Here is a 27,468-nt window from a genome sequence, read left to right as displayed (position 1 = left end):
CTAAAAATACAGAGACAACAACAGCAGAGCTGTAAGTAGTGATGTTCTACTTTCTGTAAGTGTACATTCACACCTCAATATAAAATGGTTTTGCTCTGCTTTTTGATGAACAACTGACCCCCTTGCAGTAACAGCTTCTGATAATGAACATGGCACAAGCAAGAGTAGCAAAAATCAAGATAAGTATGTGAAATTCAGATGAGCAGACACTTAGATATGGTGTCTGTATGTTGCTGCAAGTCCGGCTGTAAAAGCTGAAATAATAATCTGAAAATCAGAGGCGTCAGGCTGGATTTGGCAGGAGTTTTTCTAGACACAACTTATGTCTTTATTTATTAACGTCACACACAAAGGCTCAAGGAGAAGATCCAGCTCAATGTTTAGGTCTCACAGACAAAATCAACATTATAACGATGAAGATATGATGACAGTAGTAGATAATTCACTTAACTTATCCTCAGAAACATCCTTCACCAAGTTTTGACAGGGGTTTTTTGAATAGCCTTTCAATCATCACATTCATAAGCTCATCAGTTTAAATTTCTTCTGTATTGAACTGTTTTAAAGAGGAAGCTTAAACTGTGTTTCACCTCTTTAAAGTTACCGCTTTTCCTCTGAATATGGTCCTGTAAAATGTGAGTTAGTTTTCTGCCACTTGCCACAAGTGACAAGTCTTAAAAGGTATTACAAAACATTGAATATAATTTTAAAAATTGTGCAGCAAGCCTGGATTAGTATGTACAGCAAAAGTAGGACTGCTAACTCACCCAGTGTTTGTTCTGGAATTAAGTTTATTAGGTAACACTTAACTGTAGTGCACTGTTCATAAGGCTACATGACAACCTGTATTAGCCTTTCATGACACCTGACTTAAACCTATATAAACTGACTATAAGCAACAGTTGTCATAAATGCTGCTTTTGTCAACTTCACTTTTAACTTCCCATAGCACTTAGGGCAAGTGACAGGTTTTGCTGATATATAGGTGTCATAACACTTTCTTGGGTGAAATGATTGCACAATATCACAGCTCAGTTTGTATCTCAGTGTAATTTTTGTATGTTAAAGACATAATAGTAATTATGCTACATAATATAACGTTCACATGTGGTGATGTCATAGCGTGGACTTTGTGACAAATAGAATTTAAACACCTTCCCTGCTGACCTGGGGCCATGTATCATTCTGCAATATTAGGATGACCATAACTTGACAAGTGAGGCTGGTTGCAAATATTTAAAATGGAACTCTGAGTTTTATACTTAAATGGTTTAATTAAATTAAATTATTGACATGTAAAGTCCTTCAGGGTGGCTTGATGTAAAATGCTACGGTCTTGAGAAGCATTTTACATCAAACCACCCAAGTCAGAATTGTTCACAGTGATGGTGAAAGGAAAGAGATGTCTGAAGAGAGAATTCCTTGTTAAGTATCATAGGTTTCATTATTTATTTCATTATATAGTAAAAGGAGCAGTTTGTGCTGTTGTTTTTCATTCGAGAGTCTGTCAATCAAAAGACTTGCTTCATGGAGTCACATCTTACCTAACACTTCAGGCCTGACTTGTAGCAATGTGTGGTAGCCTCTATTGCAGTGGTCTCCATCTCAGGTTCATGACAGCTACATTCCTACAGTGTCTAGTTCCAACCACAATCAGCCACAGCTGCTCCAGCTAATTACCTTCTTCAGACGTTCCTGATTGGCTGGATCAGGTGCATTAGTGTTGTGTTAGGGGAAGGGCGGTGTGTTACATGCAGGGTGGAATGAAACTCTGCAGGAAAGTAGTTCTTCAGGACCAGGGTGACCACTGCTCCACTGTCTCCACTCAAAATAAATGACAATTAATATCCATGTCAAATTCTTTGAATATTATTCATGGTCTGTCATGGTCTGAAATTTCACCTCCGCATTTTGACCCATCTGTGCAGTGAAACACCACATATGCGCTAGTGAACATACACACTAGGGGTCAGTGAGCACACTTGCCCGGAGTGGTGGGTAGCCCCATCCACGGCACCTGGGGAGCAGGTGGGGGTTAGGCGCCTTGCTCAAGGGCACTTCGGTCATGTACTGTCGGCTCAGGGGATTGAAGCGATGACCTTCCAGTCACAAGGCTCGTTCCCTAACCTTCAGCCCAGAAATAAGAATTTTAGGTATGCTTCCCAAAAGTTCAGTGACAGAGTGTGTGTGAAACAAAATAGCAAGACAGCAGATGATTCATGTCTTTAGTACTACTTAACAAAAATGCTCTCAAACACTTCTCTCTCTTGGTGGTGGTGCTAAAAGGAACTGCTTTCCCGTACACAAGATCCAGTTCGCATTGACAAACTACCTATAATAATGTAGAAATGTAGATTTTGCCCCAGAATTTGTTATGATAGCACTTCATGTCACCAAAACCCTACGTGAGTTGACACTTGTCATTTCAGGTGTTACGTCAACTTGACATCTTTTCAACAACTACTGTTTGTTTTTTTGGAATAAGCCTTTATAAATGTTTATGTAATGAAAGCATTATGTAATTGTCATGTAGCCTTATGAATACTGCCCAACTTTAATATTAGTGGGTGTTAATAGGGAGTTTGTCCCCCTTTGCTACTCTTCTGGGATTTCTTGACATTAGATGTTTGAACATTTCTGTGAGAACCTGATTGCATTCAATGAAAAGAGCATTAGTGAGGTCAGGTACTGATGTTGGATGATTAGTGCTAGATCACAAAACACACTCCATGTTATCCCAAAGGTGTTGGATGGAGCTCCATCACTATAGAGAACATAGTTCTACTGCTCCACAGCGCAGTGTTAGGGGGGATTATTGCCCTGTAGTCGAGTTCTGGCATTGAGCATGATGACCTTAAGGTCATATATGGCTGACCCAGAGCATCAATTCTATTAGCAGTGCTTTTCTAAGGAATTATACATTATTTGGAACCGTGTATGCTCTAATAATCATAGACTAAAAACACATTACTGAAAGATAATTCAAACTACATGCCAGGATGTGTCTTTCTTTACTTTAGTGAGTACAGCACATGTTAACCAAGCTAACTAGCACATACACTATATGTCCAAACATTTCTTCTGAAATTAAGGCTATTAGTAGTGAGTTTGTCTCCTTTTGCTGCAGTACCTCCACTCTTCTGGGAAGACTGTACACTAGATGTTGGAACATTGTTGTGAGGATTTGATTGCATTCCACCACATGAGCATTAGTGAGGTCAGGTTGGATAATTTGTTCTGGATCACCACTCCAACTTAATCCCGGGATATTGGATGGAGCTCCATAACTCCAGGGAACACAGTCCCACTGCTCCACAGTCCACAGCCCATAGCCCTGTAGTTGATGCTGTACATTTTTCATGGTGACCTTAGGCTCTGTGTGTAGATGTAAAGGTGTGTGTGTAGTTGAACTCCAGTGTCATCATTAGATGTTTCTTACACTGAACTATGGATTATGAGCTGGATTCATTGGATAGGGTGTCTGCATACTTTTGGGCGTAGATAAGGTGTGAAATGCAGGGCCTAATGAACCCTCTGGACCCCTTGAAAGCCACAAAATCAAATTTTTGGGGGACCATTAAAAGCTGAAAAAAAGCAAAGCAGTGCACCGCAATGTTGAGGCACATGCTGGCACATGTGAGGTTATGTTGAAGATTGCCGTATTATGGTATTGCTTTATATAGTCCTCTGCCAAACACCATGGGTTGAAAAAACAGTGTTGGGGTGTGCATGTGCCACAGACACTTGCCCTCATGTGTGATTTTTAATACTGTGTATAGTGGTGTGGTTTTTCACGCTTCAGTACAGCATGTTACTATTTTTTTTACTTGTTTTTTAAAGTTGTTTCCTCTTCTGCAGTAACAACTTAAGAGAAAGTTAGTGACTCAAGTGAGAGAAAGCAACACAAGTAATTCACATGAGTGAAATGTTGATGAATTGAACTTTTATTCATTCTGTGCTTCACATAAACATCTTATTTGGCAGCATGTGTATTTTAAAAATGTTAGGTTTAATGTAAGGTTATCTGTGAAAGATATTATTCATTGCAGGAGTCAAAAAACCGGGCTTATCTGGGTTCTACTACCTGTCGGCCTGGGGCTGCTGCTGCTTCTGACCATCATCATAACCTGCATGTTGAGAAAAAAGTGCAGTAAGTACTCACTATCTCCTGTTTTATTACAGGCCTTTTCAATATGCTTTTAAAATTTTGCTACTAAAAAAAGGACAGGATTAAAAACTAACAGCAAATATTAATGTTGTGCTATCTTGTACGTTGTGAATGAACTGTTTTTACATAACTACGCGTAGACAACTAATTCATCAACAATGACTAGTGTTTAGAATGATCTAATTCACCTCATCTCACTCTAACAGATGGAAATCAAACAGAGACCAGAGGGAGGGTCAGTAACACTGCAGTTCACACAGTCAGTATTGTGGTTATGGTTCTAATTTGCTCTTGTTGGCTAAAGCCACGGTGCAGTAGTTAGTGTTGTGCCTCTCATTCATTAGACGTGTAATGCTGAAAGCTCATTTGTTTTTGAAAAAAATAATATAATACCTTTTTGGTCATCTGATTTTGAGTTTGCGTAAAATCACATTTGTTTGTGCGTAGCAGGCACCTACAACTGAGAGTGCAGTGATATACAGCACTGTGATTCATAAAAATAAAAAGGTAAGACTTTATTTATTTTTCACACAAAACTGTATATCAGGGGTGTAGACACAGGTAGAAATATATTGATCACCAGCTTTCCACTTAAATGCTGAAATGATATTTATGAAGTTGTATTTTTAAGGATAATGAAATTGGATTTTTTTTCTACCCATTTTCAAATTTTGTTTATTATCACAAAAATTGCAATGGCCTTTGTCATCAAAGGTAGGACATAAATAGTCCATAAACATCTTCTTGCCTGTTAACGAAGTATTTAGCATAAGTTGATTAGGTTTAGGTTGTTGTTCCTCCTCTTTGTACATGTCATATGTCAAATTTTACTCCAGTTATATTATCTTCAGCGGGTAAAAATAGTCTCTGTGGTGAGTGGATGCATGCCTTATAGTGAAGGTGTTGCAGTGTTGTCTGTGTTCAGGTGAATCAGGCATGATTGTATCTACCAAGTTGGCCGACCCACTTTTTTACTGCTCTACCCAAAAAATTCTCTCTGCCTACACTAAGAGATTAAGTTACTAAATTAATTATATCCACAGCGTTCACCTGCATTGGATCTTGAAAATGATGTGATCTACAACAATATAACCAAGGAAACTGTAAGTACAAAATACACCCATTATTATCAGTAACAGTTCACTGATTTGACCACTTGATAGTTTGAGTTGAGTGAGCATTAGCTGGTTGAAAGCTATAATAGTTTATGAGAAAAAATATAGATATAGTAATATATCATGTGTTTGGTTTATCTGGTGAAAGTGCTCAGGGTGGTAGGAATGCTCCAATATTTCAGATGCTCCAATATTTCTAAACCTTTCCTACTTTCCAGCTCTTTCAGGCAGTTGGAGATGATGGGGTGATCTAAAATTCTGTGGTTTTGAAGTAAGAGGTGAGAGTGTCTCAGAGTGAAGGTCAAAATATAACTGGTGTGATGGCCCATAATCGATTGTTATTCAAATGAATGAAAAATATTACCCCAAATGTTGGTGATTGATCAAGCTATGTTTGATGTCCCAAAATCTATTTCAGCAACAAAGACAAGTTCATTTATATAAACACATTTCATATGCAAAGGCAATTCAGCATGCTTTACATAAATGTGTAAAAATAAAAAAAATAAACTAGCACAATAAATTTGAAGAGAAAACAAAATTCATCTCATTAAGACTAAAGTACCATAAAAATAGACAACATGTTTTAGAGCTCAATCATAATCACATGAAAAGAGGTATGTTTTTAATATGGCTATAAAAATCATTACATTTGAGACACATTCAAGATCTTGCAGTTTGTTCTAGTTGTACGCAGCATAATGTAACTTCTGTTAACTCATAGCTCGAGTGCAAAAACCCAGGACATATTTGCCGTTCCAGCACTTTAGGGCCATTTGAAAACAGTGTAAAATTGATTGGTCTGTTTTCCTTCTTCTGATTTCAGGTGTAAGCGAAGGTGTTTCTGGTCAGATCTCTTAAAAAGAAGCCACTGCAGTGCAAGTCATTTGACAGTGGAGTTTGTTCTATGTCATTTATGATGAAAATGGTTTCATTCCAAGAATTTAACTTTAAGTTTTTGCTTCCTGCTGATTCACATTGTTTCTACCTACAAATAGTCTTTCAGAAGTACCTGCAGGTGCACTGAATATGAATATATAAACTTAAAGGAAGGGATTGGTGAAAAATCAAATTACGCCAATTTGTCACTTACTTCAGATGTTGTCCATGAACCAAGACAAGTTTTATGCCCAAATGTTGCTTCTTTAATTTAGCGCTGGAGCCACAAGGTTAATATTGCTAACAACCACTAGAAGTCAATAATCACACAAAACACATAAATACACATAAATACATCCTCTACCTAGGTCTTCATTAAAGTTGTGAATGTCTTACACAGAATGACTTGGGCCCAATCCCATTTCTTATTTTTGCACCTACCCCTTGTTTTCGAATGTAACCTTCCACCTTGAGTTACAAGGGGTAGTGGTTGAAATTCCCCGAAGAATTAGAACAACCCTTCAAGTACCTGATACGTCATCAGTTGTAATCAGCGACTTTTATGTGAACAGATGAGACGAGGTTTTCCGGCCATTTCCAATATGTCGCCTCCAGCTGTGGTGATGTCACTTGTGTGGGCTCTAGGCATGTTTTTGTGATTGTCAGATGGTTGTATGCAGTGAAGCAGCTTTAAAAGTGGTTGCAGTGCAGTGGTTGTGAAGCACAGTCAGTCAATGTAGTTGTTGACATTAAAAAAAGTAAGTGGGGGTTGGGGGGGGCGGTGGTTGGGGGCTGGGGGCTGGGGTTTATAAGAGAAATCGGTAAACAATCTCACAAGAGCATGTTCAGAAAAGTGGTGTGCTCCGCACTCTTCCGTTGTTCACAGAATACTGTGTGATTTATTTGCTTCAGAATGCCTGTGCAGAGAGTAATGGGAGGTGCTGAGCGAGCAATTGTCCCTATTAAAGAGCATTTCTGTCTGTTTTGCAGGTGAGCTGTTGTTTATTTGTGAGCTTTTTACTCAGTTTATGTTGTTTGAAAAGTATAGTGTCGAATTTCAGTGTATATTTGTTATATTGCTGGAGTTTAGAGCTCTTGCTAAGCTGTACTGACTGGGGAAATTCATAGTTAGCTTTGCTGAGTCACCATTTCAGAAGTTTTGAGTGATATTGTGTTACTGGAAGATTGTATCTTTAGTTCCATGTACTTTGTAAACAACCTTTAAACTAAGTGTGTGAGTTAATTGCTTCAGGATCTGCAGAGAGTAATGCGAGGTGCTGAGCGAGCCATTCTCCCTACTGAAGAGCATGTCTGTATGTTTTGCAGATCTCCTCCTGTCTCCTCATTAAAGCGTCAGTATTCGATCATTGGCTGTGTTTACATGCAAAGATTTTGGATTCAGATTCAGACTGAGGGGTTTATATGCACACTTTATTCAAAAATATGATAAATCTTCGATTACATGTTCGCTACAAGTAATCCGATGCAAAATGACGCGCACACGTGGAGTAGCGCTTAGAGTGAACGTTACCATGACAGCGAACATCACGTGATGTCCAGTCGGCGTGAGATCAGTTTCCAGTTGGCTCGTTTGTGTTTTAACGGCTTTAATCTGATGTCAGGTGTTGTTTATTCTCAGTTGTGTAGGTGGTGAGACGAAAGCTCTGTAGACACTATCTGGATTTAAACATGAACAACTTTATTTCAAATTAATAAGATAGCGTTAAAGCCCTGTGAGAGTCCTGAAGGCCGAATGTGGGATCCCCCTCGTCCAAGCTGCCTCTGCTCTTATATGCTGAATGGACGCACATACATAACATGGTTAGAGACACACACACATCCATACATTCCCATTTCTGGAAAAGTTTACTCTAACACAAACAGATACCCATAAGGAACTACTGCTCTCATCCCATTGGCATGCTGTTCTATACATTAGCTCCCTCTCTTGAAGGAGGGGGCGAGAGAGACCCTCAACAGAACACACACGCGTTAACAGAGGAAAAGAGAGCTTAACAGTACGTAAATTAATGTTATGTAACAGTACGTAACATTAATATAACAATATAACAAATACAAGATGAGTGTAAAGACAAATCACAGGCTCAGAAAAACGCCCTTCACATGTACTTATAAAGGAGGCGGAGAGGAGGACGTTGTGTTCTGAGGCACATAAGCTGGACGTCCATCCCACCGCCGTGTTTTAAAGCTCAGAGTATAAACCTCGTCTCCTCTGCAGACCAGATTCAGCTCCGCTATAAACCTTTTGCTACGACGCGCCGCGCATGCGCAGAACCTAATTACACGTTCCATTCGGTCTGGAGTGTAATCGGATTCAGCGTTTACATGACTATTATTCTTCTATCTAACAGATTATTTAGAGGTTTACCCACCTCGTTCAATCGGACAGAAATTGTATTCTGAATGGCCTCAATCAGATTAGCCTATTCTGATTTACATTAACGTATTCTATTCTGATTGAGCTATTATATTCCATATTATAATCCATATTATTAATGGATTATCAGGCTGCATGTAAATGTGGCTATTGTAAGGCCGCAACAGTTGCAGCACTTTTTTCAGCAATTTTAGATTTTAGAAAACGCTGCTCATTCTCTGTTCGGAACCAGATGAGCTGTCTGGTTTCCTGTCGAGAACCTGGAAAGACAGAACATAGGTATGTTATTGTAACAGTGTTAAGATCTCAAACAGAGGTGGACGAAGTACACAAATCATGTGCTTGAGTTAAAGTAGAGATACCCAAGGTAAAATATTAGAGTAGAAGTCCTTACTCTAGACCTCAACTTGAGAAAGTACAAAAGTATTTGGCTTCAAATGTACTTAAGTACTTAAGTATGTACTGTTATCATTTTTGCAACAAGACTCGCTTCATGAACTCATTTTAGGTGAAAATCCTCCAGTGTCTCTCTTGGTAATTCAGTCTTTTAATAGAATGTCATTAATTAGTGACGCTGGCGTCTATTAAAATGATCATAAGCACAAAACACTGAAGGTAAACAGTTCCAATCAGGGAGAACCGAGTGGCTCTAAAATCACTTTTACACACAAGCAAAGTTTCAGTTTCAGATTACTTTGTAAATTAGTTACAAGTTGAATAAAAACTGTCTTTAAACTCAGGATCACAAATAAGTTTTCCTTTGCTATATTGATCTGTAGGCCTCTGCTCATAAACTTAAACTAACCCTAAACAAATTTACTATAAAATGAAAGTGTTTGTATTGATTCAGAAAAAAAGAAACATGCCAGTCACGACTGCATATGTGTACATATTTCTGTACTGTGGCCTATTTACAGGTAAGGTTAGTTCCATCATTGGTGCTCTTGCTTTGCACTTCTTTTGTTTTGACATGTTACGTTTTTATACACAGAAAAAACTAAAGGAACGACAGATTTCTGTTGTGGAGTAAAAAGTGAGATATTTGACTTTGAAATGTAGTGGAGTGAAAGTAAAAAGTCACCCAAAATGGAAATACTTAAGTAAATTACAGATACAGAAAAAAAAACTACTTAAGTATTGTCGTCGCTCGACACTTGTTTGACCACCAAGCCTAAGTATTATTTCTGATTTGTAAAATAAAACGAATTCAATTTATTTGTTAAAAGAAAATAAAGAGAATCGATCGAACTAAGAAATACGAGAAGACTAAGAAATACGAGAAGACTCTTCAGAATTCAGAAGTGCAGGTCCTTTATTTCTTGAGCACGGAGAATGTTTTCCAAAGGCCGTTGGATGACGCAATACAGAATTTGTACACATGTTTTATACCCTCTCTTTTTGTCATCTCCTGAGTTCACAAAACCACCATTATATCCAAATTAATTACTTTTATACATAAATTGCTGACTTATCATATTCAATAGTAGAACCATTATCTCCAAACCCGCTCTAAGTTATTTTTTAAAAAAACGTTGTTTGAGAAGACTGTCAGTACTTTTCCACTCCGGCCACTTTGGCCTTGAAAAGTTCACAAGTTCAATCTCTCCCTAACAAGTGTTACTTACTTGGCACTGAGAAGTTCATGAGTTCATTCACTCCTTATAAGGTATCTGTTTCCTCTCTTGCGCCCTACTGAGGTTATTTTAGGGCACTTACTCCAATGTTCTTAGGCCTTATTGAAGTTTACATATACTTCTATTCTGTATTATATGAGATGTTTTAGTTTAGGGATTTAAAGAAGTGTTTTTAATTTACATCAGTATAGTAACTAATTACATTCACTCAGTTACTGTCCACCACTGATATCAAATAAACCAAGACACTTCACCCTACCCCTCCATCTCAAAACAATCAGGACAACCGTACCCCTAGATGTGAACGTATAAAAAAAATAATAAAAAGGGGTAGGGATAAGTGTTAGGGGCATGGGGTGAAATGGGATTGGAACTTACTGTGAGCTCCAAAAATGCAAAAATCTCCTTCTGTAGCTAAATGCTGTAGGCATGCACTTTACAGGTGTGCTGAATTTTGAATACCCTACAAAATCCAGCTCCTCTTTGCATGCATGCACACCACACACTACATTTGTGATTCTGTTTCAGTTGTTTAACATAATCTTCAGGTCAAAACCTCAAGATTGACACTCGTGAATAAAAACTGACTGTTGACTTTGTGTTTGTTAGCAATGTTAGACTCATAGATCCAGTGCTAAACTAAAGAAGCAAAATTTAGGCACCAAACATGTCTTGACTCATTTACTGGTGTCAGTGGAACATTTGCTGTCACAAATGTTTTGTTGAGATATTTGTTGTGACATTACATGTTTATAGTGTATATATGATTGGGCATTTGTGGGCTGGAGGTTAGGGAACTGGCCCTGTGACCGGAAGGTTGCCGGTTCATTCCCCAGCTCCAACAGTACATGACTGAGTTTAAGTTATTATTCCTGGGCTGAAGGTTAGGGATCCAGCCTTGTGACTGGAAGGTGGTTGGTTCGATCCCCTGAGCCGACAGTATGTGATCGAAGTGCCGTTGAGCAAGGCACCTGACCCCCAGCTGCTCCTTGGGTGCCGTGGATGGGGCTGCCCACCGCTCAGGGCAAGTGTGCTCACTGACCCCTAGTGTGTGTGTGCTAACTAGTGTGTGTGTGATGTTTCACTTCCCCTGTTATGGGACTAATAAGTATTAACTTTAACTTAACTTCCTCAGTGGCCTAAGAAGCATTGAAAAAGCTATTCTTATTGATTAAAATATAACTTTTCATTTTACATGTAAAAATTAAATATGAACATTAAATAATTACAATTTCCCTTTAGTTTGTAGATTTTTAATTCTAGATTTTAATGTCTACAAGGAAAGAATATTAGATTTTTTTATCTTTGTATGTATTTTTCATTTTCATGTTTTCATTTTCATTTATTTTTCACGTTTGCATTGAACATCTAATGTGAATTAAAATGATGTGAAATTTCTAAATGTAGATTAAAAGTCAAAACAACTGAAAAACGATTTTTCATGTTGACTGAGGAAACATTTTTACAGGGAATGAGCTCAATAGTCACCAGTCCTTCTGTCACTTATACTGAAGTAGCTGATAATCAGTTTGTGCATCTCATGATGGTTTTACTAGGGAATATGCATTTCTAACCACAAGGGGTTTCCACATACACATGGTCAGCTGTAGTTCTGCATCTTATCTATAAATTTTACCTATTTAAACACACACGCACACGCACACACACACACACACACACACACACACACACACACACACACAAACATTCTTACACACAAAACTGCACACTTGAGGAATGAGTGCCCTGTAACAGACTAATCTTTATTATAGCTTCACATTAGTAAATCACTTCCATTTTACATACAAACATTTCATTTTTGAAAACAAGATTTGCTTACAGTTTTATAAATACAGTGCAAATGAAGTTTACAGTTTTCCACAAAGAATCATGAAAAAGTGTGAGGATCATAGTTCTGCGTTTGGCTTCATGGCACTAATGCAGTAGGTCACTGGAAAGGTGATGTAACACAGTGACAAATATGCTCCTGTTCAAACTTCAAATTTGTAAAAATGATATAAACAAAAAAAAGCCATGAATTCCACAATGTAAAACATCAAATACTGTGTTTGTGTGTTCTGTTCATTTAATGCAGTACAACAGAATTTACTAATCACTGCTTTATGCTTATACTGGCATTTCACACACCGTCTCAACTTGTTCTGGGATTGGGCTCCAGGATCTCAGCGTTTGTGGAATCATTCAGTTGTGTGAAAGACAGAACTGCTGTGACAACTGCTGTGTATCAGTGACACTTCAATTACTGTATCATAATGTGTGTAAATGATTATAAGATTCAGTCTACCTGCAGGGAGTAAACTGGGCCCGTCAGCAGCAGCAATAAATTAAGGGGTTTGCTCCAAACAGCATAGATCACTTTCAAGATTTTTTTTTTCTCATGGTATGTTGTGCCTCACCTTGTATTTCATGGTAATCAATGTACATTTTTCAAAATACAGTATTGTGATAATTTTAGTGAACCATAATAAAGATTAGGTAAATATTGTGATTACATTTTTATGACAGCACAAGTCTGCTTTGTCCGGATGTGCAATTTTCTGGCTCTATGAGCTGACAAGGACGTCCAAATGCACCACAAGTACTCACCAATACTGACCTCTTTCATTCTCTTCAGTATTTTTACTGTGATTTTCTACTCACTTGGGTTTCTCAGTGGCAGAACATGTAATTTCCTCTGTAGAGAAAAGAATCAAGAATTTAAAACTTACAGTTTTAACACAGGCAGAATGTAACTGAACAATCTCTCTATATATATCATTGCTTGATACTTAGTTTAAGGATATTCGTCTCAGTAAACTCATCACATAAAGGTCTAGCAAAAATACCCTAAATATGCTGATTTATATAGTAGCACAAATTCTTGCTGTAACTGTATGGGTTTGTTTTTCCTGCTTTATTTAAAGTAACAAATGTTGACATTTTTATTCTGAAAGCTATCAGTCACATAATGTTTATTATTATCATTATTATTATTACACACACACACACACACACACATACACACACACACACACACACACACACAGCTGGCAGGAAACATCCAAGAATAATGAAAATTTCTTTCTGAAGTTGATTGTACCTGAAGTGTCATCACTGATGGTTTTCTCTCTGGCAGAAGCTGCAGTCACAGCTGTTACCAACATAACAAACACAAAAACAAATGAAATGTTAGTATATAAACTATATATATATAGTTTTTATAATACAATAATTGCGTGATAATTAAAAGAAAATAAACTATTCAAAAACTAAACATATTTATCCACCATTTCTGCTCTTACCTCTACATCTCTCCTAAAAATGAAATGTCTGTCAGTGAATTAGGATGTAACATTAAACTCTGCCCCCCAAATATTTAATGTAAGTTGACAGGTGGTATGAGGACGGCGTCCAAGCCCCAATGAGACGCGCGTGAGTGACTGTACCTGGAGTGTTTACACTTTCCTGGGTTTCCTGACTGCTTAAACTTGTAGTCACAACTGTTGGTAACATAAGAGAAGAAGAAACAAAGTGGTGTGAGTGGAACAACATTACAGCTTGATGATCAGCAGGTATGAACAGTATTTCTGATACATGTGATCTTACTTGAAGGTCTTTCAGTGACAGTGAGGTGAACAGTAACCCCCACATCTCCTGCACTGAACCAGTACCAGCCAGCATCACTCTTCTGCAGACCCCTCATCTCCACACTGACAGATCCTTTTTCATCATCACTGACCAGCACTGCTGAATTCTGGGATGTGGTAGTCTTCCCCACTGTGAAGCAGCTCCAGTCTTTAAATCTGCACCAGTTCTTCTGTTTATTCTGATATTCAGCTCTATAGAGACACTGGGCACTGACGCTGCCCCCTTCCTGACCACTCACTCTGCTGTTTATCACTGACACAGCAGGATCTGAATAAAGAGGCAGAGAATGAGTGGTGTAAACATTTTCTTCATCACAAGTGATGTTACAGTGAACCTCACACAGAGAGACGTCTTACCTGCACTGACTGTCAGGTATAAATAATCCTTGTCATCAGGGGTTTCTGTCCCACCAATTTCCACAGCACACCAATAATATCCAGAGTCAGAGTCTCGGAGGCTGTTCAGTTCCACAGTAAACATATTCTGGGTTGGATGATCAGTGACTGATGTTCTTCCACTTGTGTTTTTATAGGCTACTATTTTACAGAAGGACCAGTAATACCCCCTACACCAGTATTTACGGTTTGATTTGTATTTCTCATCATAAAAACATGGAATAGTGAGAGATTCTCCATGTAATATATTTTTATATATGAATTGTTGTATTTATATATCTATGTATAATAATAATGATGATAATAATAACAATGATAATAATAATAATCATCATCATCATCAGAAAAGGCTTTTCAAGACCCCAATGATGCTTTATACATGGAATATCAAACAAAAAAGAAAAAAAAAACAAACAAACACTGCACTATGTTGGTTGTGAGGATTTTGGTGAGCTCTCTGGTGGAAATGTGAAACTGTACACAACATGAATAAAACTTTGTTCTTCTAGGCAACAGGCTTATAACAGGCAATTACCTATAACAATACAAGTGATATGATAATAAATGCTTAAAATTGAACTCTAACAGGTGAGAAGTTTGAGTGACTGAAAAATTATTTTTAAAACTAACTTCCTGAATTCAGCTGCTGCAGAATTGTATCATCCACAAATTGCACCACACCAGAAAGAGGTTTTAAATCAAATACAATCTTTTTACTGATTTATTTAAACACCTTTCTGTTAATTAAGGTTTTATAATCTTTGTAATTCAATATGCATGTCATTGCGAAAGGACTGAAACAAGTTCATTACACTGAATCAACTTCATGTAATGCAAGGTTAATAAAAGTATATTTACAGCAGTGAAAGTGTGAAGAACAAATAAAGGAATGATGCAGCATTGATCTTACCTGAGATACAGAGGAGTAACACAAATAGAATTAAAGAACTCAGGAGTGAGTAAAAGTGCATGTTTCTATGAGAGACTCCAGAGACAAATACGCTTCCTGCCTCTGAGTGAAGCAGCTCCACTTCAGAGGTCTTCCTGTTTTGTTTGGTTTTGTTCTTTTCTATTTTTTCCCCTCTGACTCTTACTGTTATTGACTGTGTAATAATGCAGATAGATAGATAGATACATACATACATACATATTGTAGGGTTAGGGTTAGCCCAACCCTTTCTTTTTATATATATATATATATATATATATATATATATATACACTGCTAAAAAAAATAAAGGGAACACTTAAACAACACAATATAACTCCAAGTAAATCAAACTTCTGTGAAATCAAACTGTCCACTTAGGAAGCAACACTGATTGACAATCAATTTCACTGCTGTTGTGCAAATGGAATAGACAAGGTGGAACTCAACAGGTGGAAATCATTGGCAATTAACAAGACACACTCAATGAAGGAGTGATTCTGCAGGTGGGGACCACAGACCACTTCTCAGTACTGATGCTTTCTGGCTGATGTTTTGGTCACTTTTGAATGTTGATGGTGCTTTCACACTCGTGGTAGCATGAGACGGACTCTACAACCCACACAAGTGGCTCAGGTAGTGCAGCTCATCCAGGATGGCACATCAATGCAAGCTGTGGCAAGAAGGTTTGCTGTGTCTGTCAGCGTAGCGTCCAGAGGCTGGAGGCGCTACCAGGAGACAGGCCAGTACACCAGGAGACGTGGAGGAGGCCGTAGGAGGGCAACAACCCAGCAGCACGACCGCTACCTCCGCCTTTGTGCAAGGAGGAACATGAGGAGCACTGCCAGAGCCCTGCAAAATGACCTCCAGCAGGCCACTAATGTGCATGTGTCTGCACAAACGGTTAGAAACCGACTCCTTGAGGATGGACGTCCTGACGTCCACAGATGGGGGTTGTGCTCACAGCCCAACACCGTGCAGGACGCTTGGCATTTGCCAGAGAACACCAGGATTGGCAAATTCGCCACTGGCGCCCTGTGCTCTTCACAGATGAAAGCAGGTTCACACTGAGCACATGTGACAGACGTGACAGAGTCTGGAGATGCCGTGGAGAGCGATCTGTTGCCTGTACATCCTTCAGCATGACCGGTTTGGCAGTGGGTCAGTAATGATGTGGGGTGGCATTTCTTTGGAGGGCCGCACAGCCCTCCATGTGCTCACCAGAGGTAGCCAGACTGCCATTAGGTACCAAGATGAGATCCTCAGACCCCTTGTGAGACCATATGCTGGTGTGGTTGTCCCTGGGTTCCTCCTAATGCAGGACAATGCAAGACCTCATGTGGCTGGAGTGTGTCAGCAGTTCCTGCAAGATGAAGGCATTGAAGCTATGGACTGGCCCGCCCGTTTCCCAGACCTGAATCCGACTGAGCACATCTGGGACATCATGTCTCGCTCCATCCACCAACGCCACGTTGCACCACAGACTGTCCAGGAGTTGGTGGATGCTTTAGTCCAGGTCTGGGAGGAGATCCCTCAGGAGGCTTTGTAGAGAGGTCATACAGGCACGTGGAGGCCACACACAATACTGAGCCTCATTTTGACTTGTTTTAAGGACATTACATCAAAGTTGGATCAGCCTGTATTGTGTTTTTCCACTTTAATTTTGTGTGACTCCAAATCCAGGCCTCCATTGGTTAAAAAATTTGATTTCCATTGATTTTTGTGTGATTTTGTTGTCAGCACATTCAACTTTGTTCTGTTCAAAGTATTGAAGGAGAATATTTCATTCATTCAGATCTGGAATTTGTTATTTGAGTGTTCCCTTTATTTTTTTGAGCAGTGTATATATATATATATATATATATATATATATGTATATATATATATATATATATATATAAATATATATATGTGTGTGTGTGTGACGGGGTGCGATGAGGCGGAAGCATGTGCGGAGGTAAGCGACTTTTAGTAAGGGCAAATCCAGGGTCATAGTCATAACAGTCCAAGTTCAGAAAGCCAACACGGAGAGATTGAGGTTCAGACATGACAAGAAACACAAATAGCAAACAGGTTCAAACACAATACAGCGGACAAAGACCGATACATTAAACAAAGCCCGACGAACACTAAGGGCAAAGTAACACAGGGACAATGAGGGTCAGGTGCAGACAATCAGGGGCGGAGTTACAAAACAAGGGGTTGGACTAGAACCACAACAAAAACGCACATGGACAGGACTGGGAGGGCCCAACCGTAACACTGTGTGTGTGTGTGTTTTGCTCATCTTATCTTTATTGGGGTGCCAGTAATTCTGGAGATGACTGTAAAGAAACAAGCTTGTTTACACTTTAAATAGAACTTCTAAATACATTAGTATATAGTATCACACTCAACATTCCATCCTCTGAAACCACCGTCACAGATCAGTGTTTCTTCTAGCACCTCATTTATCTGCCTTATTACCCCACTTATCTGACTGTTACCTCACTTCACCCTTTCTTTGACGCTATACACCCCTTAATTGCTGCTGCACTCAGTGGTTTTAACTTAAGACACATACTTTGCACAATGTAAGGTTTACAGGTATGACTGGAAACCTTACTCTGTGTGTGTGTGTGTGTGTGTGTGTGTGTGTGTGTGTGTGTGTGTGAGTGTGTGTGTGTGTGTGTGTGTGTGTGTGTGTGTGTGTGTGTGTGTGTGTGAGTGAGTGATGGTAGGAATGCATGTTTTCTACACATACACCCACACACATTTTCTAAGCCGTTTCCCTCTCAGGGTCGCGGGGAATGCATGTTTTAATTTATGTTAGTTTATGTCATTTTATTTTATTTACTACATGTAAATGTCTGTCTGATACTGTGCACTGTGAGCTCCTGTAACCAAAACCAAACTCCTTGTATGTGTACATCTGGCCAATAAAGCTTAATTCTGATTCTGATTCTGAAATGGTCACTATCAGAGTGCTCCGCCTCCTGCTGGACTGTCTGTGAACTGCATCAGTCATGATGACTTAATTTCCCAGTTCAGTCAAATAGAAGAAGAATTTAGTTGTTGCTCTATGTTTGCTGTTAAAATGTTGCAGGTTACTCATGTACACTTAGATTCTCACCATCTTTACTGTAACAGCTGGTCTACAGAATTTATCTTTATTACCTCAGTGAGTAGTGAGCAGTGTTGGGTTAGTTAATCTATTACAGATCAATTGCCTCATCTCTCAAACTGAAATAGCATCACTTTATTTCTTACTCCCTGGAAAAAATAATCTTACTGTTCATTACTTTGTTCACTATTTACAGTGTAACTGTATGATATGTTTAAGTACAGTATTTTAGAACTTAGAAATGTGGCTCCAGGATTGCATATTAGCTTTCAAGCAGCTGTTAAGTTAACAAACAAGCTAGAATAAGGTTAGATATATTTTTCATTTGCTCTTTTCTTGTAAACTTTCACAGCAGTGTTAACTACCTTATTTAGTGCCACGGGCTACAGTTTCCCAGAAATTATAATTTTTTGTCCATAAAGTAGACATGAAAGCAGTTCACATGTATAAAAGTCAAGTAGCTAGACTAATGTTCAATTAACAGTGGCTAGTTAGCCTCACTGATAAATATTCAATTTGATCTTCCTCCTGAGATGTTAAAGCGAACAAAAACATTTATGCTTCATGATCATCATTATCATCACCACAAGAACTCAACAAATATCTGCTATCACTGATATGATTCCAATATCAGTGTGTGTCCCTGTTAAACACATCTGGTCAGCGAATTAGAAAGGCCTTCATGAGTGGAATTCAGATTGTTAGAAGAAGGAAAACACAAATCTCTGCAGAGCTGTGGGCTGCCAGGAACTGAGCTTGACACCCTGATCTAATAATTGTAATGGTGAGTTGGGATGGTGCTTGTAGACTCGTGAAGTTTACCAGAAGGAAGGTGCCTTTAAACAGCTGACAAAGTCATAAATATTAGTGGTAAACTCAGGTATGAAAGTGTGAAAATAAAGCATGAAATGGCTGCAGACATTTCTCTTTCCTCCAGTGTCCTTCCTGGTCTCAGGGTAGCACAGGCCGTGCTACATCCATCCATTTTCCAAGCCGCTTCTCCGTCAGGGTCGCGGGGGGGTGCCGGAGCCTATCCCAGCAGTCTTCGGGCGGAAGGCAGGATACACCCTGGACAGGTCGCCAGTCCATCGCAGGGCAGACAGACAGACACAGACACTCACACCTAGGGGCAATTTAGCATGTCCAATTGGCCTGACTGCATGTCTTTGGACTGTGGGAGGAAACCGGAGAACCCACCGGAGGAAACCGGAGAACCCACCGGAGGAAACCCACGCAGACACGGGGAGAACATGCAAACTCCACACAGAGAGGACCCTGGTCACCCGGCCGGGGAATCGAACCCAGGCCCTCCTCGCTGTGAGGCGACAGCACTACCCACCACGCCACCGTGCCGATATGATTATAACATTCAGTCTACGTGCAGAGAACAAACAGGGCCTATCTGTTAGCAACGGTTAGCAATACATTAAGGGTTTTGTTCCAAACACATCATAGACCACTTTGAGAAGTGCTCACTTTTTTCCATATGTGAAGTTGTACAACTTGGCAATCAACATAGCATTTTTTCTTAATATAACATGGTGATAATTTTGTATACTGTGATAAAAACTATAGGTAAATATTGTAATATTACAATTTTATAATGACCCAAGCCTGCACACAGATTCTAGCTGTAACTGTAAAAGCTGTGGCTGTGTGTGTGTGTGTGTGTGTGTGTGTGTGTGTGTGTGTGTGTGTGTGTGTGTGTGTGTGTGTGTGTGTGTGTATTTGCATCAGCGGAGATCATCTACATCTCAGATGAAGCTGATGGTCAAACACGGGGAAGATCCCGCACGATTTGTTCAAACATTATCACGTGCGTCGTGTGGTCGGACTAAGAGGAGTTTCCTCCACAAAGAGAACACATTGTTATTTCTGAGGAGGAGAAAGACACAAATCCATCAGCAGCACAGACTCCAAGCCTGGTGGTGAGAAACTCATCAAAAGCTGGAGAGCACAAACCTCTGGACGCCGCTGCTGAACCTGTTCCTCTCTGATTCAGAGTGAAGGTGAAGCTATGCAGTAACTCAGGAGTGAGTTTGTGTAACTGTACAAAACACATGATATTTTTAGTAAAAGCTTGTAACCTTTTCCATTTTATACAACAGAATATTTTTACACATTTAGTCTGAAGATAACTTACCTTTGACTAATGGTTTGTCATAGCTAGATCAGATACAGTGGGGAGAACAAGTATTTGATACACTGCTGATTTTTCAGGTTTTCCCACTTGCAAAGCATGTAGAAGACTGTCATTTTTATCATAGGTACTCTTCAACTGTGAGTGATGGAATCTAAAACAAAAATCCAGAAAAATACATTGTATGATTTTTAAATAATTAATTTCCATTTTATTGTGTGAAATAAGTATTTGATACACCAGAAAAAGAAACTTAATATTTGGTACAGAAACCTTTGTTTGCAATTACAGAGATGAGACGTTTCCTGTAGTTCTTGACAAGGTTTGCACACACTGCAGCAGGGATTTTGGCCCACTTCTCCATACAGATCTACTCCAGAGCCTTCAGGTTTCGTGGCTGTCACTGGGCCACACGGACTTTAAGCTCCCTCCAAAGATTTTCTATTGGATTCAGGTCTGGAGACTGGCTAGGCCACTCCAGGACCTTAAGATGTTTCCTACGGAGCCACTCTTTAGTTGCCCTGGCTGTGTGTTTTGGGTCGTTATCATGCTGGAAGACCCAGCCACGACCCATCTTCAGTGCTCTTACTGAGGGAAGGAGGTTGTTGGTCAAAATCTCACGATACATGGCCCCATCCATCCTTCCCACAATATGGTGCAGTCGTCCTGTCCCCTTTGCAGAAAAGCATCCCCAAAGAATGATGTTTCCACCGCCATGCTTCACGGTTGGGATGGTGTTCTTGGGGTTGTACTCATCATTCTTCTTCCTCCAAACATGACGAGTGGAGTTTAAACCAAAAAGTTCTATTTTTGTCTCATCAGACCACATGACCTTCTCCCATTCCTCCTCTGGATCATTCAGATGGTCATTTGCAAACTTCAGACGGGCTTTGACATGCGTTGGCTTGAGGAAGGGCACCTTGCGCGCACTGCAGGATTTTAATCCTTGACGGCGTAGAGTGTTACTGATTGTTTTCTTTGAGACTGTGGTCCCAGCTCTATTCAGGTCATTGACCAGGTCCTGTCGTGTAGTTCTGGGCTCTTCCTCACCTTCCTCAAGATCATTGATGCTCCACGAGGTGAGATCTTGCATGGCGCCCCAGACCGAGGGAGATTTTCTGTTATTTTGCATTTCTTCCATTTTCTAATAATTGCACCAACAGTTGTTGCCTTCTCACCAAGCTGCTTGCCTATTGTCCTGTAGCCCATCCCAGCCTTGTGCAGGTCTACAATTTTATCCCTGATGTCCTTACACAGCTCTCTGGTCTTGGGCATTGTGGAGATGCTGGAGTCTGACTGATTGAGTGTGTGGACAGGTGTCTTTTATACAGGTAACGAGTTCAAACAGGTGCAGTTAATACAGGTAATGAGTGGAGAACAGGAGGGCTTCTTAAAGAAGAAGTAACATGTCTGTGAGAGCCAAAATTCTTACTGGTTGATAGATGATCAAATACTTATTTCACACAATAAAATGGAAATTAATTATTTAAAAATCATACAATGTATTTTTCTGGATTTTTGTTTTAGATTCCATCACTCACAGTTGAAGAGTACCTATGATAAAAATTACAGTCTTCTACATGCTTTGCAAGTGGGAAAACCTGAAAAATCAGCAGTGTATCAAATACTTGTTCTCCCCACTGTATCAACAACCAAAACATAATAAAAGATGTAAAACCTAAAAAAAAAACATTTAAAAACCATCAAACAAAAAAAAAAAACCAAAACACAAAAACCTTTCAAACTGCCCCATCTGCATGGTCGGCATGACTCCTACAACAGAACTATCATAAACCAGTGTGGAAGGCAGTCTGGGCGGTAGATAGCCCTTTATCAAAAGTGAGAAATTGTGGTTAAAATTGTAAATGAAATTGAAAAGTTTTTACAAAGTTCAGACACTTACACGCTGCACAAAGCCAGAAGAGTCAACTTAAAAAGGTGTCGGAAAAGACGTGCAGTGGCAGATAGACCTGGTGAATTTAAGCAGATCACAACAATGGAAATGCATTTATTTGAACTTGTATAGATGTGTTTTCTAAATATTTAAGGGTAAAAACACTGAGGAAATAAACAAAACAAAACAAAAAAAACACCAGGAGCAACAAAGACCTTTAAAGAAATACTTTTACAAGACTGAAAACCTGTAATCTTGAAAACAGATAAAGGGAAATAATTTCTGAATAAAATCTTTCAAAAACTTTTAAGGAAATATAGAATAAGACATTTTACCACGGCTAGTGAGTTGAAGGCCGTGATCATGGAGGTATTCAAGAAAAGCCTTTAGACTCTAATGTTAGAGCCCAAACTCCCAAACACACTGCCATTTTCACATCTGTGTCTTCAAGAGCAATTATCGCTGTCACGATTGGCCCCTCCCAGTCCTGTCCATCTGCGTTTGTTTTGGTTTTCTAGTCCTGCCCCCTCGTTTCATGACTCCACCCCTGATTGTCTCCACCTGTGTTTGCACCTGTCCCTTGTTACCCTTATGTATTTAAGCCCTGTGTTTTCCCTGGTCTTTGTTTGAATCACTGTCTGTGTTGTTGGTGATATATGCTGTGTTGGTTGTACTGGTGTTGTTTGTTTGATTCTGGTTTGTCATGTCTGGTCCCCAATCTATCCGTGTTGGCTCATTGACCCTGGACTGTCTCGACCCTCATTTTGGATTTGCCCTTGATAAATCTTGCTTATCTCAGCACGTGCATCCGCCTCCTCGCTCCCCGTCACACCTGCCACCCCCCAATTAAACAGTTATCATCAGATTGTGAATTCAAAATTCACTGATCGACATTAGTTGTTACCCTTGAGAGACGAAAAGAAACAATTTGGTGCAAATGGTGCAACAACTTGAAGGTCAGCAGATGTTAACAGTATTTCTAATACACTATATGACAAAAGTATTCGCTAATTTGCCTTCACACACATAAGAACTTGAGTCACATACCATTCTTAATCCATAGGGTTTAAAATAATATTGGCCCACCCTTTTCAGCTATAATAGCTTTGGCTCTTCTGGGAAGGCTTTCCACAGGGTTAGAAGTGTGTTTATGGGGATTTTTGACATCAGACACTGATGTTGGAAAAGAAGGCCTGGCTCTCAGTCTCCGCTCTAATATATCCCAAAGGTGTTCTATTGGGTTGAGTAGCGAGGAAATTTCATGACTGGACTTACACAGGTGGCATCCTATCACGGTACCATGCTGGAATGCACTGAGCTCTGAGAGCGACCCATTCTTTCACTAATGTTTGTAGACACAGTCTGTGGGCCTAGGTGCTTGGTTTTATACACATGTGACCATGGAAGTGATTGGAACACCTAAGTTCAATTATTTGGATGGGTGAGTGAATACTTTTGGAAATACAGTGTACATGTGATCTTACTTGAAGGTCTTTCAGTGACAGTGAGGTGAACACTAACCCCCACATCTCCTGCACTGAACCAGTACCAGCCAGCATCATTCTTCTGCAGACCCCGCACTGCTGGATCTTCACAGACCAGCACTGCTGAATTCTAGGATTGTCAGTCCTCCCACTGTGTAGCATCACTGCTTCTGTTCATTTTAATATAGCAATGCAGAGGCCCTGGACACTGACCCTGCTCACTTCCTGAAACTCACTCTGCTTTTCACTGACACAACACAATCTAAGTAAAGACGCAGAGAATGAGCATAAACAATGTTTTACAAGACTTTACAGTGAACATGTTGAACTTTACACAGAGAAACCTGCCTGGGCTAGCATATTGGAGCAAGTGCCCTAAAACAAGCTTCCTTAGTAGGGCGTAAGAGGAAAGAAAAACACTTTTTAGGACGCGAGTGAACTTATGAACTTCTCAAGGCCAAATGGCCAAGATGGAAAAACACCAGCAATCATGCTAGGGTGTGTTAGGATGTGCCTGGTACAATGTCTTTTTTAAAAAATGATACAGACCGGACTTGGAGATAATGGTTGCCACATGATTCCATATGTTAGACATATGGACATCAATTTGGACATAATGGTGGTGTCATGAGATTAGGAGATAACAAAAAAGGGGTGGGGTGACACCACCTCATCCTTACTGAGGGTATAAATTATGTGTACAAACCCTGTATCTGTGTTGACTGAGGGCCATTCTCCATGCTCAAGAAGGAATAAATGACCTGCACTTCTGAAATCCAAAGAGTCTTCTTGCATTTTTTAGTTCGTTTGATTCTTTTATTTTCTTTCAACAAACTGTTAAATTCGTCTTATTTTACCAACCATAAATAATACCTAGGCTTAGTAGTCGCATAAGTGTCGAGTGATGACAGTTCCCACCAATTTCATTACGTGCAAGTTTAATACTATACATCATCTCTAAAACAACAGAGGCTCCTCAAACTTTAGGCTACAACTGCTAAAGCAGCTGAACTCCTACATTTGACAAAGCTTGTTGGTTTTTGTTGCCAGTCTTATAATGTCAGTTCAGTGTACAGCAGTGTTAGCTTACATGTAGCAATAAGCACAAAGAGTAACATAAAATATGGAGGAAGAGAGGAAGTCTAATCTTGGAATGGCAGTTTAATGAAATAGCTCCAGAAATACTTCGGTAACTTGACCTTCATTATCACAGAAATATCATCTCTTTTCCAACAAAACAAAAAGTAAGGCTCACAGAGTTTTTTTTAGGTCACTTCCCTCTGCAAACCTTACTGGGAGTGACCCAAGTGAGATATTTCAAGTAAAAAAAACACACTTATTTCCAATTGTAGTTCAAATGGCAGCTTTAAGTTTCACAACAGCCATAAAATATGATTTCTACATGTTTTGGAGCAGGTCTCTTAGCTGACCTGTGCATAGACACATCAGTGTCCTGTTGAATCTAATAACAGAATTACATGGAAAATTATATAATTAATTATGTTAATTAAAAATAGAGTTCATTTCCGTTCCATCTGCCCAGTTGCCACTAAGAGGCCTAAAGAGAAAGGCTGAAATAATTTTCTAGCGAATATTCCTGCCCAGCCAATTACAAACAGCGCACGTCTAATGATACCAACACACTGAAGTGGTACTCAGGCCTCTTTTCCACACTGTGACGGCTGCAGTTCTACATCAGCCATTCATACATACAGTGGAGTGGTACAGCAGGCCTATATGGGAAATTTTTACCACTTGTAACAAAGTTCTACAGATGTTTTCTGAAATAATAAATCAGTTCCTTTCCAAAGGTAATAAGTCTTATGCTGGCATTAAACAATGAAACGTTCATGCAAGTAGTTGCATGTTGAGTTGCATGCAACAATTTTTTTTGTTATGCTGTATAATTGTGTCTGAGTAAAGTCATCAACAAGGTGTTATTTACATATTTCAAGCATTTTATAGCCTTTGCATGAAACTCATGTGGATGCCAACTGAATTTGAGTGAGCTATTTGTGAAAATAAAGGACAAAAGGAACAATCTAACAATGTAAATCATTCATAAACAGCGGCACAAACAGCTTAAACATTTCCATTAGCTTGCTAGTTAAGCAACTCGTGCTTATTGGTCAAAGAAATGACAGAATGAAAAACTACCACACTTATGTAAAGTTGACCAGAATCTTATTTTCAATCATCCAATAAAGTTTCTTCAGTATCATTTTCTTGTTCATGAACCCAGTAACATCAATTATTTGAAACAGTGTGTCCTGATTGGCCCCTCCCAGTCCAGTCCATGTGTTCGTGATGTTTTGTTTTACCCATGTGTGTTTGTTTTGGTCCAGCCCTCTCGTTTCATGACTCCACCCCTGATTGTCGCCACCTGGTTTCCACCTGTCCCTCGTTATCCCTGTTGTATTTGAGCCCTGTGTTTGCACTTTGTCTTTGCTGGTCTTTGTATTGGTCTGTCTTTACTCAGTTTGTACTGTCCTTGTGGTTTGTTTCTTTCTTAGTTCTCAGTTATGTCTGTCCATCCTGAACTATGTGTGGATTATTGGAACCTGGACTGTCTCGACTATGACCCTGGATTTGCCCTTAATAAATCTTGCTTATCTCGGCGTATGCATCCGCCTCCTCGCTCCATGTTACACAATGCTGTTTACTTTAATGGAGTGATGCTTTATCAGCATTCTGAATGACTGTTTCATGAAACTTGTTTAATGACGTTGAGATGCTTGCAACTGTTGCGGCTGATTTTCAAGTGAATTCCAAGACACATTATGCAAGTCAAATACAATTTAGTTTCATGTAGATTTCAGTCAACTGTAGTTGCATGCAAGTTTTGTCAGAATCAGAATTGATCCCAGAGCGAAATTGCAGTTGTTACAGTTGCTATTTATGTAACTATTTATAAAAAAAACACTTCAATAATTTAAAACAATGATAAAGAGAAATTTGCAATATGTACATGAGATTTAAGTTCTTATGAATACAGTAAAGTTGCAGTGACTGTGATAATAAATATTAAACATCTAGTATAAAGCAGTTCAAATTATTGTACCTCTGCGTTATTGTACACAATTATTATTATTACACATATGAACTGTTAGGTATTGAGTTTTGCACAGATGAACCACACTTTGTGAATCACACTGAGGGAGGAGTTATAGAGTTTGATGGCCACAGGTAAGAATGACGTCTTGTGGCGCTCTGTGGTCATTTCGGTAGAATGAGTCTTGCACTGAATGAGCTCCTGTGTCTTATCACCATGCCGTAGAGTGGGTGGGAGCCACTGTCCATAATAGCCTGCAGCTTAGACAGCGTTCTCCTCTCTGACACTGCCGTCAGTGAGTCCAGCTCCACACCCAGAACATCACCCTCCTTGCGGATCAGTTTGTTCAGTCTGCTGGCGTCTGCCACCCTCAGCCTGCTTCCCCAGCCTGCAACAGCATAGAGGATAGCACTCGCCACCACAGACTCATAGAGGATCCTTTTACTGTGCAAAGTCAGCCTTAGAGCTAACTAGTTCACACATAGTTACTTAAAGAGGCAAAACACAATGTCATAATTCATTAATTAGATAATTAATTAAACATGAGGGTCTAAAGGTCCCTGGAAAATCTTTGAGTTTGCTGGGCTCTGCACTTTACTGGTGTTTTTGCTCTATACATTAAACAGAGTG

At 39.4% G+C, this 27,468-nt stretch overlaps 1 protein-coding gene across 3 annotated transcripts in view; it reads right to left on the bottom strand.

Moving 5' to 3' along the window:
• Positions 1 to 27,468, bottom strand: part of LOC108416589 (polymeric immunoglobulin receptor-like) — a 900,619-nt gene that overhangs the window by 275,360 nt on the left and 597,791 nt on the right. Inside the window, exons 1-4 of one of the 3 annotated variants that reach the window (XM_037531124.1) lie at positions 15,148 to 15,226; positions 14,199 to 14,325; positions 13,801 to 14,109; positions 13,641 to 13,694 (exon numbers count right to left, since the gene is read on the bottom strand). In XM_037531124.1, the coding sequence (XP_037387021.1) occupies positions 13,641 to 13,694; positions 13,801 to 14,109; positions 14,199 to 14,322 (487 nt within the window). In that variant the 5' untranslated portion in view covers positions 14,323 to 14,325; positions 15,148 to 15,226. Of the gene's footprint in view, positions 1 to 13,640; positions 13,695 to 13,800; positions 14,110 to 14,198; positions 14,396 to 15,147; positions 15,227 to 27,468 lie in introns of those variants that run through there. The other 2 variants (XM_037531126.1, XM_037531125.1) reach the window with 2 other exon arrangements.

This window comes from Pygocentrus nattereri, chromosome 19 (genome assembly GCF_015220715.1).
Source record: "Pygocentrus nattereri isolate fPygNat1 chromosome 19, fPygNat1.pri, whole genome shotgun sequence".
Lineage (NCBI taxonomy): Eukaryota > Metazoa > Chordata > Actinopteri > Characiformes > Serrasalmidae > Pygocentrus > Pygocentrus nattereri.
The sequence above is the reverse complement of the archived record's forward strand: the minus strand, read 5'-3'. Positions and strand labels throughout refer to the sequence as shown.